General features: G+C 34.6%; 1 protein-coding gene across 1 annotated transcript; it reads right to left on the bottom strand.

Moving 5' to 3' along the window:
- Nucleotides 1-683: 683 nt before the first annotated feature.
- On the bottom strand, nucleotides 684-1,079 carry LOC143580747 (uncharacterized). Its single transcript, XM_077063692.1, has one exon. It carries the CDS (start codon nucleotides 1,077-1,079, stop codon nucleotides 684-686), a length of 396 nt encoding a protein of 131 aa, XP_076919807.1.
- Nucleotides 1,080-15,213: the final 14,134 nt, after the last annotated feature.

Genomic DNA, 15,213 nt, shown 5'->3' on the forward strand with positions numbered 1-15,213 from the left:
ACTAAGCATCGACTTCAAGTGCTCCTCGGGATGAACTTCAAGTCCGCAGTTACTAGACCGAACCAAGCATCGACTTCAAATACTAAAACAAGGTTAAATTAAAACTTCCCGAGGAAATGATGCAGTATGGATTTTATCTTTGTAATATTTATTTAATCTTGTTTTATTTTTTATTTAATTTAACCTTGTTTTAGTATTTATTGTAAAAAAATAAAAAAATAAAAAAAAAATTCCATCACACCACCACCCCTACCAAAATTTCATCATTAGTGATGGAAAGTGGTGGGGTGAGGCGGCACACCGTGATTGGTGGTTGCAAGTTATGGTTTTTAAACCACCCCCACCCCCCTACTAATTTCATTTAATTCAACGTTTTCATGTTTCATGTTTTAGGATCATCTTTTAAACCTATGATGATGTATACAAGTTAAAAATGAACCACGGTTCATTTGTATTATCAAATGATGGATCTAGGAATTTTTTTCAATGGGTTCACTATGTTTAAATGCTCTAATTTAATACGGCTGACCATAAAAAATTTCGGGTTGATTCAACGGTTCGGGTCAGGTAATGTTCATTACATAACATAAATATGATAAATTTACAAAAAAACAAACATCGTCATAGAAAGGATAACATACATGATAAGATACGATTGTCTTTTTAAAATAAAAAATGCTTACTTATAGTTGTTCTCTGCGAGCTTTCATCTTTTGAAAACGTTGCATTACATTTTCGATCGAAACTTGTTGAAGAAACTCTCTTTCAACATAACAAATGCAAGCATCATTCAAGAATCCATCCCCCATCCTATTACTCAATTCCGTCTTCAAATGCTTCATTGAAGAAAAACTTTTTTCAACACTCTCCATTGCAACCGGTAAAACTAATGATAACTTTATTAAACGATAGACCAACGGAAAATCGATGTGTTTTCTTGTTTCCATCATCTTTTTGGCAAGCTCACTTACCCCATTCAAGTTGTCAAACCATGTATCTTCTTTCACATTAGCAATGTAGTTGCCGAGTTCATAGATAAGTTTGTCTTTTTCATCAAAATTAAAATCACATGGATACATCTCGGTCAACTTTAGCAAATTTAGTTTATTCAAAGGATCCAAAATTAAGACACGGGCTCAAAGAACTCATATAAGTAAGTTAGTGATTACCTCGTCAAATTTAAACATCACTAATTTTCTAATTCAATTAAAAACTTCGACATAATCATTCTTTCTAATTCAATTAAAAACTTTGACATAATCATTCTTTCTAATTGTAATTTCAATAAATAAACAAAAATAATTGAAGTAAAATATCAAAATATACCTAATACCTTACCTTGAAAACTGAAGTGAAGGAGAGATGGAGACTAGGAGAGATGGAAAGGAAGACCAGCGGCGTCGCGGCTGAAAGAGAGACGGCCGGCGGCACACGGAGATGGACTGTCAGAGTTCGAGTGCTTGATGGTCAGATGTTGGGCAGTTAGAGTTTGAACTGCAGTTGTCTGATGTTTTGTCTGTGTTAGGAAAAAAAAATAAAAAAAAAAAGGAAAAGGGGCTAAATAAGTAAAAGCCCTAACTTAGCTGGATTAAAAAAAAAAAGAAAATAACACGCTATTAGAGAGAATCGAACTCGGGTTTGCAGAATTGGAAGGCGGAGTTTAACCACCAGACTAGTGTTCCAGATTGTATATGGATTCACTTTCAAACTATATGTGGGTTCACTCTCATAAATTACACCTATATTCTATAAAAATTTCGAAACTCAGTAGGTTCCCGTTAACCCGTATGTTGCTATATAGATCCGCCCCTGTGGATTACTGATGGGCCATTGGATCACCCGTTCATCTCCATTCCCGGAAACAACACTCAGGAGAAAACCAATCATATATGAGAATCGGTGTGTCAATCGTGTTGTGTTGATGGATTGCGGGTTGAAATGTGCCACCGAACCCGACCCATATTATAAAAAGTTTAATTTTAATTACTTAAACAGGTTAACGGGTCAACTCGTTTTTTATATAGGTTAACCCGAGCCAGACCCATTTTTTTAAACTGGCCGTGTTAGTCAACCCAAAACTTTTTTTTTTCGTGTTGGGTTCGAGCCATGTTAACAGTTAACGCCCCTAGGTGAGAAAACTCTTGGCCCAACCTGAAACCTCATATTCTTTTGTCACATGTGACTATGTGAGACTTGAACTCAAGATCTTCACCCTTTTAAATTTAAGTCTTTGGGTATCTTACCTCAACAACTTAAGCTATGAGTCACATGCAAAAAAATGTTCGACAAAAGAAAACGATTAGAAATGGATGTTTGACATTTCCTTTCGGAAAGAAAACGATGAGAAATAATTGTTAACGTATTTAGAGATTTTAAAATGCTCTTATGTGGAAGAGAAACATCGTTGTGGAAGAGAAACATCGTTGTAGAATCGATAATCAAACCGTCACCAAATTGAACTAATTTGTTTAATTGATTAATCAATTATGCTTATGGCTAAGGAGGTCCCATAATCAAAAGTTAGCTGAACCGAACTAACCAGAAGTTTTAGTAGTTAACTAGTATTGAAGCCCGCCCTTTGCGATATATTTGTTGTCTGATGTATTGATGGATTGTTTGAATTCCGTTCTCTAAATATTGTAACGTGTTATCCATTAATCAATTTAATATTTCATCATCTTGTATATTGAAGTATTGAAGCTTAAAAGAGGCATTTACGATGAAATTTGTAGATAGCAAAGATCATTGGTTTTTGTGTGAACCCCTAACTCATGCTATTTTTGTTCATTGAATAATATTAAACTTAGATGAAAACTAGAGAGAAATAGAGAAAGTAGTTCGATCAGTCAATAGTAGAGTAAATCACAATTGTTACAAACATATAATAACATATATAAACATATAACCTAAACAATAAAGCCCGTAAACAATGAATTAAGGCAAAAATAGTATGTATTCATAACACTATCTCCTTAGACAATTTATATTATACACTATCATTATACTATTGAATAACATTACCGATATTAACTAATACTGCAGGATCAGATATGATGCATCGTCAACATTTTAGAAAACCCAATGAGATAAAACTTAGTTAAAGGAAAAGTGTGCATCCTGTATATTTTCCTCCTTTGATTTGACACAATCTCTTAGTCTGTATAACCCAATCTCTATGATAGCTGATTGATTTGATTTATGATGCAGTCATAACCCAATCTCTATGATAGCTGATTGATTTGATTTATGTTGCAGTCATTTCTGATTTTTTGATCTACATTATGCAAGGTGTATTATCAGCAATTCTATGGTCTTTGGGTCCTTGATTTGGTCTAAACTACATGCCTCTTGTATGTGCTAGATCATTAACCTCCATAAGTAAAACAAACCTGGATTGTTGCCGAGCTCTTTACAAGTTGATATATATCTTGTATAATAATAACCAGGGACTCCGTATTTTGTTGTGGAAGAAAATCCATGTACTAATCCCTATATAAACTTATCTTTTAATACGCTTTGATGATCTTGTCTCGCTAAAAACCTTGTTAGAAAAACCCTAGTGGGGCAAAACCGTAGCTAAGGGAAATTGAGTCGTTGCGCCAAAAATGGGTTAGGGTTTCCAAAAACGACTTGCCACTCTTTTGCTTAAAAGGGTGGCTAAAGGCCAAATTTAACATTTTGAAACCCCTTTAGCCACACATTTCATGTACTCACGTGGCATTTGTATAATGTTCAGGACCTTTGTTGCCCATAAATAGCGCAAATTTTTTTTTCTTAATACCTTTCAAGTGTGATGTTGGTCGAATGGTCAAAGCGAAAGCGGACCGTATGTTAATAAGCTTGGCCAAAACAGTCAAGATAATAACTAATGGGCTTGGCTCAATGATTATGTAGAACCGATAAAGACAGGGATAAGCCAATAATAATACCATATATTATAACTCTTCTCAAATTAATCAAACGAAACCAAGATTCGTTTAACCCAAACAAACCTAAACGGTAACCCCAAAAATTGTACGATTTTTTTTTCATAGATACATAAATGTACAGGGTATCCAAAACTCAAAATATATAATCAAAATATCAAACGACCTGTTATGTTACAAGTCGGCCACCGAACCAAACGAAACGAAACAAATACCGACAAACACTAATTGTGCCGCATTGTTAAATAAACTAACTAATTTTATATGCTAACATTCAAAATCCAAAACATACCCTTACATTACATGGATCCGCCGACCACAAGCTATATTTAATTTAACCAATCCTAATCTTTTGTTTATAATGAATATCTTTTAAAAGATTTTAAATCCTACTAAGGGTATATTTGGCAAGGAGCTTTTAGGGGCTTCAAGCTTCAAACATTTAAGAAAAAAACTTCTATCCAACAAAAAGCCTTATTTGGTTCAATATGCTTGAAGCTTTTATATTAGGAGAAAAACTTTTTTCTAAACGCTACTACTACTAGCGTTTGAGAAAAAGTTAGAAGCTTTTACAATTGAATTTACAATTTTGGTACCTGAACTTTCATCAACTTTTGTTAATTTATATAATAGTTACATATTTTACCCTTATTCAAAACTAATTACCCCCATGACTCATTAAAAGTCCATAACTTTTGCACACGTTAATATTTTTTTAAACACATTACATCATAAAAAAGAGCATTTTATTCTCTTTAATTTGAGTATGATATTGATATACTTCTTTACCGGTTATGATTGCAACAAGTCGAGTTAGACAAGCTCGGGTCATGTGTAAGACCAAATTAGGGTCGGAACGAGTCGATAAAAAATGGTTAATTTACGGTTCTTGTCGGTACGGTTTTGAGTCGAAAGGGGCCAGGTCAAAACATGTTTCAGATTAAAACGGTGTCGGGTCGGAAAGGGTTTCGGATCAAAAGAGGTTGATTTAAAAAATTATCGATTTGAAATTACTGTATATTTTAGCTTTGTTTCTTGATTTTCGCCACCGATTACACGCTTACTGCCTTTGCACGAAGTACACGTCTGCATTCGGGTTATGCGTGCACTAATATCAAGTGAATCATGTACCGACACTAATTATGCAGTTGATGTCAGGTTGCGCGCGCACTTTGCAGCACCGCGCTGGCACCCAATTAGTTTTATTAAAAGCTCCAGCTACTCTGCCAAATACCTAAATATATATCTAAAAAGCTCCAGCTACTCTGCCAAACACCTAAATATATCTAAAAAGCTACAGCTATCAGCTTCCAGCTAACAGCCACCAGCTAGTTATGCGCGCTGTGTTCCCGAGTTTATTTATGAAAAGAAAAGCAAGGAAAAGAAAGTTTTCCCTTCTTATCTTTTCTTTTGCATCTCCTCATTCTCTTCAATTTATTGTCCTTTCAAATCTTTCCAAATTGGAAAGATACAAATTCACTTAATTTACTCATTATTTTCTCTCCCCTCCCCTCATTTTCTTTCTTTAAATGAAACTCGGGAACATCCTTTTTATATTTTCTTTCCTTTTCCATTCTTAAATGAAACTTGGGAACACAATATATTTTTTCTATCTCTCCTTTTCCTTTCCTTTCCTTTTTAAATGAAACTCAGGAACACGGCGTTAAACTTATACGCGACATCTCTCTCCAGCCAATCCAGATCGATTTTTTATATTTTCTTTCCTTTTCCATTCTTAAATGAAACTTGGGAACACAATATATTTTTTCTCTCTCTCCTTTTCCTTTCCTTTCCTTCTTTAAATGAAACTCAGGAACACGGCGTTAAACTTATACGCGACATCTCTCTCCAGCCAATCCAGATCGATGTCCCCTTCAGACGCCATAATACATTCAGCCATCATCATTTTCCAATCAGATTTCACCTGTTCTTTTACTTAATCCAAGAAAACCTGCTGCTACTTGATCTTCTAAACTTTTACACGAATAAGAGTCTTATAATATGCTACGTAGCATAATCAAAAACTCCATCTTCATCAGTTAATCATTTCCTGGCTCCATCTCTTCAAAAACTGAACCTGCCATCCAAGAACAATGAATCAGTTAACTTATTATTGTCACAATCAATCTCTATTCCATTCTAATATAACCCCCCTGATTGATTCTAATGTCACTGTGTAATTCCTAGCCCCAAGGTCATTCTCTTTTGCTTCGGATTAAACTCAGAAACCGAACGACCAACCCTGTGACACTTGCTCAAGTCGTTCAAGGTACCTATGCGTTCATGTTTTAAAATTTCTTCGTTTATTTTACGCGTCGGGAACCCTTGTGTTAATCCCGTATGTGACCAGCCCCTACATATGAAGAATCACATTCATGTGCAGGCCCTAAAACTCAACCAAAGACCCTGAATCATGGCCAGTTGTAAACTGAATTTACAATCATAGAACCCTAAACAATAAACACGGTTTTAAAACCATGCAACGATATGTGAAACTAAACCATTTAAATTTCTAAAATAACCAGAAAATATGGGGAATATAACTGGGTTAGAACTTTAGAAATTACACTATGTGCAGCCCCAAAACCGTGCCTAAACTAACTCGTTTAAGAGTAAACTAGCTTGAAAATAACCGGATATGCGGCCATATTAAGTTTTGGATATTTGACGTAACTTCCAGAAGTTAAAGCTGATTGTTTAAGCCCTTAAACCTGGAAAAGACCAGCACCAAATTATAATATAGAATCGAGATTTTAAAAGCCATTAAACGACACTTTGGTACTAGTTTTAATAAGAAACATGCCATACAACTTAAATAACATTATTACATTTTGTTACAGCCCTAAATGCAATATTTTAATACTATACGACCAGACCCAAAACTATTTTACATGAAACAATGCTTTTAAAACCGAATTATGTCTTTAACGGGCCAAAAACCCAAACCGCAACATTAACCAAAACCCTAGTCGTTTTATGAACCAAGATATGACATTTCATCAAATTTAATTATATTATAGAAGGGCATAACTCATTTGATTATCAAAGCTGAGTTTAGTTGATTATATAGATAAAAGGGTATTTTTGGAACAAACATCGGATGAGCTATATCCGTAAATTGTGTTTACACACAAATACTATTTCAAACAGAAACATATATGGTTTTTGTGACTAAAAATAAGTTATAAAATACTTAGGACTAATTTGGTTAGGAAAAGAAACCTGCTTACGAGCCTAGACGCGTGATTCGCTTAAAACCGACAATGAACAAGCATAGATAAGTCTAATTGATTCAAAATGATAAAATACATGTTTTTCCCATAAATATACTTAAATACAGTATATTAATTATATATAATCTAGCCCGGGACCATTTTGCATGAATCTTCTCTTTTAAAACCGAACGAAGACCCGAAAGAGCCAAAACCGGGCCCGTTAGCGAAACTGCAGTTGTGAATAATCTTTCAAAACCCATGAAATGCCAAAACAACCCATTTTAATTTATTATAACAGGTCCTAACTTTTTAGATGAAGAAAAGTGAGTTTTTGTTAAACAAAAAAAAACATAACGCAAGGGCGTTTTTGGAAACCAGTTATTTCTTAAAAACTGAACGTTTAAGAATATGTTTTGAGAACATAAACTCATGATTTAAATGTGCCAAAATAATCTATAAAAAATTTGAGGATAAGCGGATTTAGAAAAAGGGCCCGTTTACGAGCTTAAAAGTGTTATTTCGTTAAACCGACGAACGGGGGCCGACTTCTAAAGAATAAAATGCTTCAAAAATTTAATGTGGGTATTTTTCTAGAAGTTAAATTGTAAAATACTTTATTGTAATGATATAAACCATTTTCAATACAGACAACACCCCTTTTGTCAAGAATTGGCGTTTAAACGTGACTTACGGTAAAACGACATAAGCCGAACAAGCATCTTGAAAAATACAAAATTATGAAGTTTTTGATTTCTAACAGTAACTATAAGTTTATAAAACCATAATTTTAGTGTTTACTTATTTTACCAAAATTAACTAAGTCTTTAACCCGATTTTTACTGAAACAAACGTTAAACGAAGGTGCGGGTACTAAATCTATACAACACCAAACTTTCTGAATAATTAGACAAGGAAATAGCATATTTTTGTATAATATATGTTTTTGGAAAATTTGAAGTTTTAGTTGTAAGAGCATTCATTTATTTAAACTATTATTTCAAGACATATCGTTAAAAACCGACAACACCGGTTAACCGATATACTCGGCTTTTGCAAACACAAGGCAAACAAGACATGGTTGTTTAAATAAGAATCATTAAACTATCAATTAAATGTATATTACTTCTATGGTCATACAGTAACCCGAAACCTAACAGAAAGCCCGAACTTTTAAAAAATGAAAACTTTATCAAAACCCGACAAATGAACCAGGTAACTAAAACTCTCGGAAGTTGAAATATATATCTAAAACACACAAAACCAATATTATAACATTACTTAAGCGTAATCTTTCCATAAAAGGAAACTTTATTCAGCAAGAACCAAATGTTATGGCCAGCACTTAGAATTAACTAGTATACAAACCATTGTTGTCTAATAACTTATTGTGAAATCGTGTATATACTAGGCATACTTGGTGATTTCTAGCATAGCCCAAGCTCATAGATTGTCTTTCATTTACACATATTGCATACGAACTGAGGTGAGTTTCGTGCTGCCCTTTTTACTTAAACTTTTTGGGCTAAACTCACGAACTCACCAACTTTTTAGTTGATGCTTTTAGCTAAACTCACGAACTCACCAACTTTTTAGTTGATGCTTTTAGCATGTATTCAGGCATGTTGAAGATAACAATTTGGATTACTCATTGTAATGAGTATGACTAAAGACAGAGGTGTATGCCGAACAGAACAATGAAGATTAGATGACAAGAAGATTGGTAGAACCGAACCCGGGATTGCGGCAGTATCAGAGATGAGATAGTTTTGTAGTTACACCTTGTATTAAATACATAGTGCAAACGTTGTAACTTACTTTTATTAGTAATATTCCGCTGTTTACATTTGGTACCAATTTGTCTATAAAACTCCCAAGCCCTCATGGCAGGGTGTGACAAGAAAAATATGTGACCATTGTTTTACAATATGGAACCTTTAGCTATAGTTTTTTAATATAAATGTGACCTATATTAGCCTCTCTAGGAAAAAGTGTAGCTAAATGTGACTAACTGCCACGGAATTTGATTCATGTGAAAAAATAACACAACCTATTGTTATACTTAATGAAAAAAAATGCGACATATACTAGCCACGCTAGTGAAGCGTGGCCAAATGCGACCAACTACCACGATATTTTTTTGATATTTTATTGATGTGACAAAAAATACAACCTTTAGCCACACATTAATGAAAAAGTGTGTCATTTAGTAGCCACATTTGACTTGTGTGGCCAAATGTAACCAACAGCCACCTTTATTTTTGTAGTGTGGCTAAAAGCTAACAGATAAGACTACTTTCATTAGCTTGCGTGACTAAAACTAGTACCTGTTAGGTTCATTGTTAAGATTTTGTGTGGCTAAATGTGTGCAACTACCATGGTTTTTGTTTGATACTTTGTGACTAAAAGGTAATACATATGGTCACTTATATTAGTTTGTGTGACCAAAGAGTATTGTTTATCACTTATAAACTATTCTACAAAGTTACCCCTAATTATAAGTATTTTCGGTCACAATTCTTTTACTTTGTGTGGCTAAAAGTATAAACGGTGAAGTGACGGGACAATATGTCACACCCCATTTAGCAAATCACGGAAGCTTAAAACGGAAATGTAACAGACACCTCTAGTATCAATCGCACCTTTTATAAAGAACAATGCAAACTAATTTACAATATTTTACATCGATCTAACTTCGTTTACAACTAGGTGATACAAACTAAATCCAGTTCGTTAAGCGGGTTAACTTCTTACTAGCACACTTGCATCAATTCACCCAACATTGATCGCAAGTCAAACACGTAGCACATTGAATTTCTAGCCAAGTCCGGTATACCTGAAAAACATGTTAAAACGGGTCAACTACAAATAGTTGGTGAGTTTCATGAGTTTCAAGAAATCAGTTGTGCGTACAACAATCATAGTTTGTAAATACGCAAGTATGCATGCATGTACGTACGTTCACAAGTATGTTTGTTCGTATACTTATGATGTAATTATGCTAAGCTACAGTGAAGCCTTGACTGTCTGTCCGTGCTACGTGCCTCCATTTCCCACGCTCAATCAACCACTATGCCCCCCCTTCTGCTCACAACAAGCCCGAGTAGCTATGTCTAACACTACATAGCGTGTTTGTATAGTAAAATTCACGGTTTAGTAGATATATAGCCTGGTGTCGGATAGTGATTCGTTATGCTTGCTAGCACTCAAATCCTATAATCAATATAATAATAATTTAATATTTTAATATTATTATAATTTCAATACTAAACTGGGCTGTATATCTAGTCTGGGTGTGGCTGTCATGCCCAGAAAGTATCAATAGGCTTAGATTGTGACGTTGTTCAATGCCTAATATTTAAAACCAAACTTGGCTCAGTTCCCCGTTTCACCAGCGGGGCCAAGTTGCTCTTTTACGCGCATAGAAAATAGGTATGAGTATATAAACTTGGGTAAACATGTTGGTTGATAAAATTATTAAGTTATAAAGAAAGATGACAAATTAGGGGTCTGGATTCGCTATGAGGTTCATTTCCGTTTGTTTAGTTTGGTTTGGAGAAAAACGCGCACAATCCATCCGAAATGCGCGGATTTCTCACAAAAAGTTTGGTTTTACTTGATTAACCCAAAATTATGATTTCTGATCACTCTTGATGTTCTGATATTCCAAGAAGTTCGTTAATCAAGAACTCGTCGGTTTTTATCAGAATTGAATTTGCTTAATCTTCAATTTAGCACAATTAATTATCCGTTTATTATTAAATTATAAAAATTAGCCACTTATCAATTCCAATATTTAGATTTTTATAAAAATATTTCTGGAATTATTTACTGATTTATTAATTTCTAAAAATTCATTTTAAATGCTATATTTAGCCCGAAAATCATCCGTTTATACCAAACAATTTCTGAAAACTCCAAAAAAATTTGTAAGTGATCCAATTACTTCCCAAAACACCCTGTAAAATTCCTATAATCTAACACTTTTTCCAAATTACCTTTTCAAGCCAAAAACGACTATAAAAACTTTAATAAACATGAATCCACAAAACATAGCTAGGCTTCTCCAAACGACCCCAAATTTCACATGTGATCATATTATATCAAATCTGAGTTTTCCACAAAATGTCATAATTTTTCAAGCATTTTATGTATTTTTTCCAAATAAACATCCCCAAACGAATCCTAAACAACCCCCAAATTTCCCTGCAAAATTTCATGAAAAAGCATGACACAATCGAATCCTAAACAGCCCCTAAATGAGTGTTTCGGCATTACCTTTGCGGTTTTCGATCGTTTTTGCTCTCTTATTCAAATTTCTGGGTTCTTGTGCTTCTAAGTAAGGTAGGTATAGGTCCTATATCACAAACCAAGCATGTGTCATCCACAAAAAAACCTTGAAACTTAGGGTTTCGGTTAAGGCTTTAAACTGAACTTTTGAACCGTAAAAACGCGATTTAAACCCCCTTAATCAGAGTTTGTGGCCAAAAAACCTTATCAAATAGGTTCTTAACCATGTAGGATCAAAACATGTTTTTGGACAATTTTTAGGGTTTTTTCATGGTTAGAAGTGATTTTTGGTAATCAAACTATGTTTATATGATATTGAATGTGATTGAAACAAGTTAAAATTGTTGAAAATAAGGAAATTACCTTTGTTCTTGGCTGGGTTTTTGTTAGCACAGCAGGGAACTTCCAGAAATTGAGATGATTTATGTTAAAAATATCTTGAATATGTTAATTTATATGAAAAAGAACTTACGGGGGTCTTGGTCTTAATTTGCGGCCGGAAGGAACCAGGTCCCTTTTGGGCCTCATTTTAGCCCACCTACCTGGATTTGTGAGCCCAAGCGTGAAATCCCGAGCCTAAATTTATTTCGGGTTCTGTTTTTGGGGCGAAAAATATATCGGATACGAAAAATAGCGCAAAAAGTGTGTTTTTCGTCCATTTTTGTGTAAATTTATAAAAATATACCATTTGTTTTTAAAAATCAAAAATATTTTCATGAATCACTAAAACATCCCAAATAATTGTTGTCTCAGTCTTTTTTGGCTTAACGGATGATGCAATGCTTGTTTCGTAACTATCTTTCGCGTTTCAGTTCATCGCGAGTAGTTAAACGAGCATGTTTTTGTTTAACTGGTTTGCTATCGTACTAAGGCCAAAATATCAATATATTGGCTTATATTAAATGTATATCACTTATAGATGCCCCCGGATATCCGGGTCATAACCAGACCCGTTTGATTATTCGTTTGTTTGATACGCAATAAGCGGTTAATCACTTATTCGTTTCGTGAATACCAAGGTGTACTCGGTTTTGTCATGAATGTCACATTCCCCCCCCCCCCCCAGTTTGGAAATTTTGTCCCCGAAATTTTCCATGCCAAATAAAAGCTTCTTGGGAACAAACAAGAATATTTGTTTTCGTTTTTAATATATTTAATTCCCCGTTGTAAGGCATTTATCGAACTTTGACCATTGAAATTCTGTTGAGTCGTAACTGTCTGATTTTCCCATCCATTATTTATACGGGTTCTTTACAAAGTTTAGTTATGTGTGAGTTTCCAAGTGGTATTATCTTTACCTCGTCAATAAGGAACTTGTTTGATTTGGTATATAGGAGATTATTAACAGGACTAAAACTCGACACTAAATATGGTTTTAGTAGATATGTTACGGGATTAAATTTCGAGGAAACTTTGTACAGTTCCGTGTATGTTGATGTTAACTTATCGATTTCCTTAACTCAAGTATTACCTTCCATAGGTCAACAAGTTACTACGTACATCAGTCTATTTCTTTTGGCAGTCTCAGTCGGCTTTCAGTTTGTTTTTGAATCTTACGAGCTTTATTTGTAGTTTCTGGAATCAAATCAGATTTTGCATTTTGAGTTTTGCCAACTTTTAGTCTAATAAAGTATCGATTCATGTTCTTGCTCGTATCGTACCAGTTATAGTGCCACTCGTATAATATTATGATAACTATTAGTATACGAGGATTAGACCAGTGGAAAATGCTGGTTCTAAATTTCTCTAAGGTTTAATATACAGGCGTAAGGTAATTCTTCCAGTATCTGTCTAGTTCATCCAGATCGATCGTTATTTTGGGAATGACAGGTCATGTTTAAACCGATTCGGCTTCTTAAGTTTGCAAGAAAATAAGAGGCGAAATGACTGTCTCAGTCTGAAGTAATCGAAACAGACATACCATGTCGAGAAATGATTTTTTTGGCATAATGGTAGGCGAGCCTTTCAGTTGTGTAGTTGTTATAGATCGGGAGGAAGTGTGCAAATTAATTAGCCGGTCAACTAGTACCTGGACTACACTATGTTCTCAGGATGATTTATGAAAGGGTGTTACAAAGCTCATAGTAATCTGTTCCCACTTCCACTGGGTGTTTCCGGTTGTTGTGACATTACTGAGGGCTTTTGATATTCTGTCTTAATTCTAGCACAAGTCAGACCTTCGCACCACCACTAACATTCCTTTAAATCATTGTACATCTTATCGGCACCTGGATGAATAGAATATTTGGACTTATGCTCTTCGTCCATGATCAAGCCATGTAGTTTATCAAAAGTTGGAATCCAGACTTGGTTTGCTTAAGGTATAAATTTTCATCGGTTTTCTTTTCAAAGTTCTACTCGTTCCCATGGAAGATTTTTTTTTTTGAATGCTATGCTCTTAGGGCTTTCTTTTGGGCGACATGAATTTGCCCGATAAGGTTTGTCTAAGTAATCATTTCAAATGCCCATACTTTCCAGTGTTTAAATTTATGCCTTCGTTTTAAGGCATTAGTTTTCACAATTACAATTGTTCCACAACTCTACTCATCTTCCTTACCCCATATTTTGTTTTGTCAGATCAATTGCAGGTCATAGGCTTTGGTGATTCATGTAATTTATGCATTTGATGGTAAATAAGTATTATTCCCATGCCTTAGGTGCAAAAGCAATCGTCCCATATTCCGAGTCAAGGATAGTATAATTTTTCTCGTGCCCTTTTGATTGTCGGGAAGCGTATGTTATAATCTTGTTTCTCTGCATTAGTGCGCATCCTAAATCTTTTTGGGATGTATCACAATAGATTAAAAGATCATCAGTCCCTTTTGGGAGACTTAGCATAGGGGTTTGACAAAGTTTCTGTTTCAGCAATTGAAAAGCCATTTCTTGTTCTTCTCCCCAATCATAAACTCGGTTCTTTTTGGGTTAAGAGGGTTAAAAGTTGGGCTATACTGGGAAATTTTCAATAAGGCGCCGGTAATACTCAGCTAATCCCCAAATTTGGCGAATTTCTCTTAGTGACTCTGGTGTTTACCAATTTTGCTGGAGTATATGTGAATTCTGTGTCAACTAATAACGTGTCCTAAGAATCGTACTCCTTGTAGCCAAAATTCGCACTTGGACAACTTGGTATACAATTTCTCCCGCCTCAACATATCCAAGATTGTTCATAAATGTTGCTTGTGTTCCTTCTTGGTTTTCGAGTATATCAGTAGGTCATCAATAACGTTATATCGAATTTGTCGAGGTACGACTTACAAAATCGATTCGTGAAATCCATGAAAACTATGGGTGCATTAATCAGACCAAAAGGCATAACTAAGAATTCATAGTGATCTTATTAAATTTGAAACGCCATTTTAGAAACATCTTCCTCGTGGATTTTAACTTGATGATAGCCGGATCGGAGATTGATTTTCGAGAAGTAATTTTCTCCCTAGAGTTGATCGAACAAATCGTCTATTCATGGGAGGGGATGTTGGTTTTTGATGATAAGTTTGTTTAGTTCCTGCTAATCATTGCACATCCTAAAGTTTCCATTCTTTTTCTCTACAAATAACACCGGTGTTCCCAAAGGACAATAACTAGATTGTATGAAACCTTTGTCTAATAATTCTTGTAATTGACTAGACAATTCTTGCATCTCAGAGGGTGCTAGTCAATAATTTGCCTTAGAAATCGGAGTTGCCCTTAGGATTAGGTCAGTTCGGAATTCAACTCATTGGATTAATGGTATTCCGGGTAGTTCGTCAGGAAAGACATTGGAGTATTCATGTACTACGTGGATA

This window comes from Bidens hawaiensis, unplaced genomic scaffold (genome assembly GCF_021521415.1).
Source record: "Bidens hawaiensis isolate Kalapana, Puna unplaced genomic scaffold, B.hawaiensis_p1.1 tig00030579_1, whole genome shotgun sequence".
Taxonomy (NCBI): Eukaryota; Viridiplantae; Streptophyta; class Magnoliopsida; order Asterales; family Asteraceae; genus Bidens; species Bidens hawaiensis.

What these genes read in the sequence shown, in the direction of transcription:
- LOC143580747 (XM_077063692.1), bottom strand. Translation starts at nt 1,079, where the DNA reads ATGTATCCATGTGATTTTAATTTTGATGAAAAAGACAAACTTATCTAT.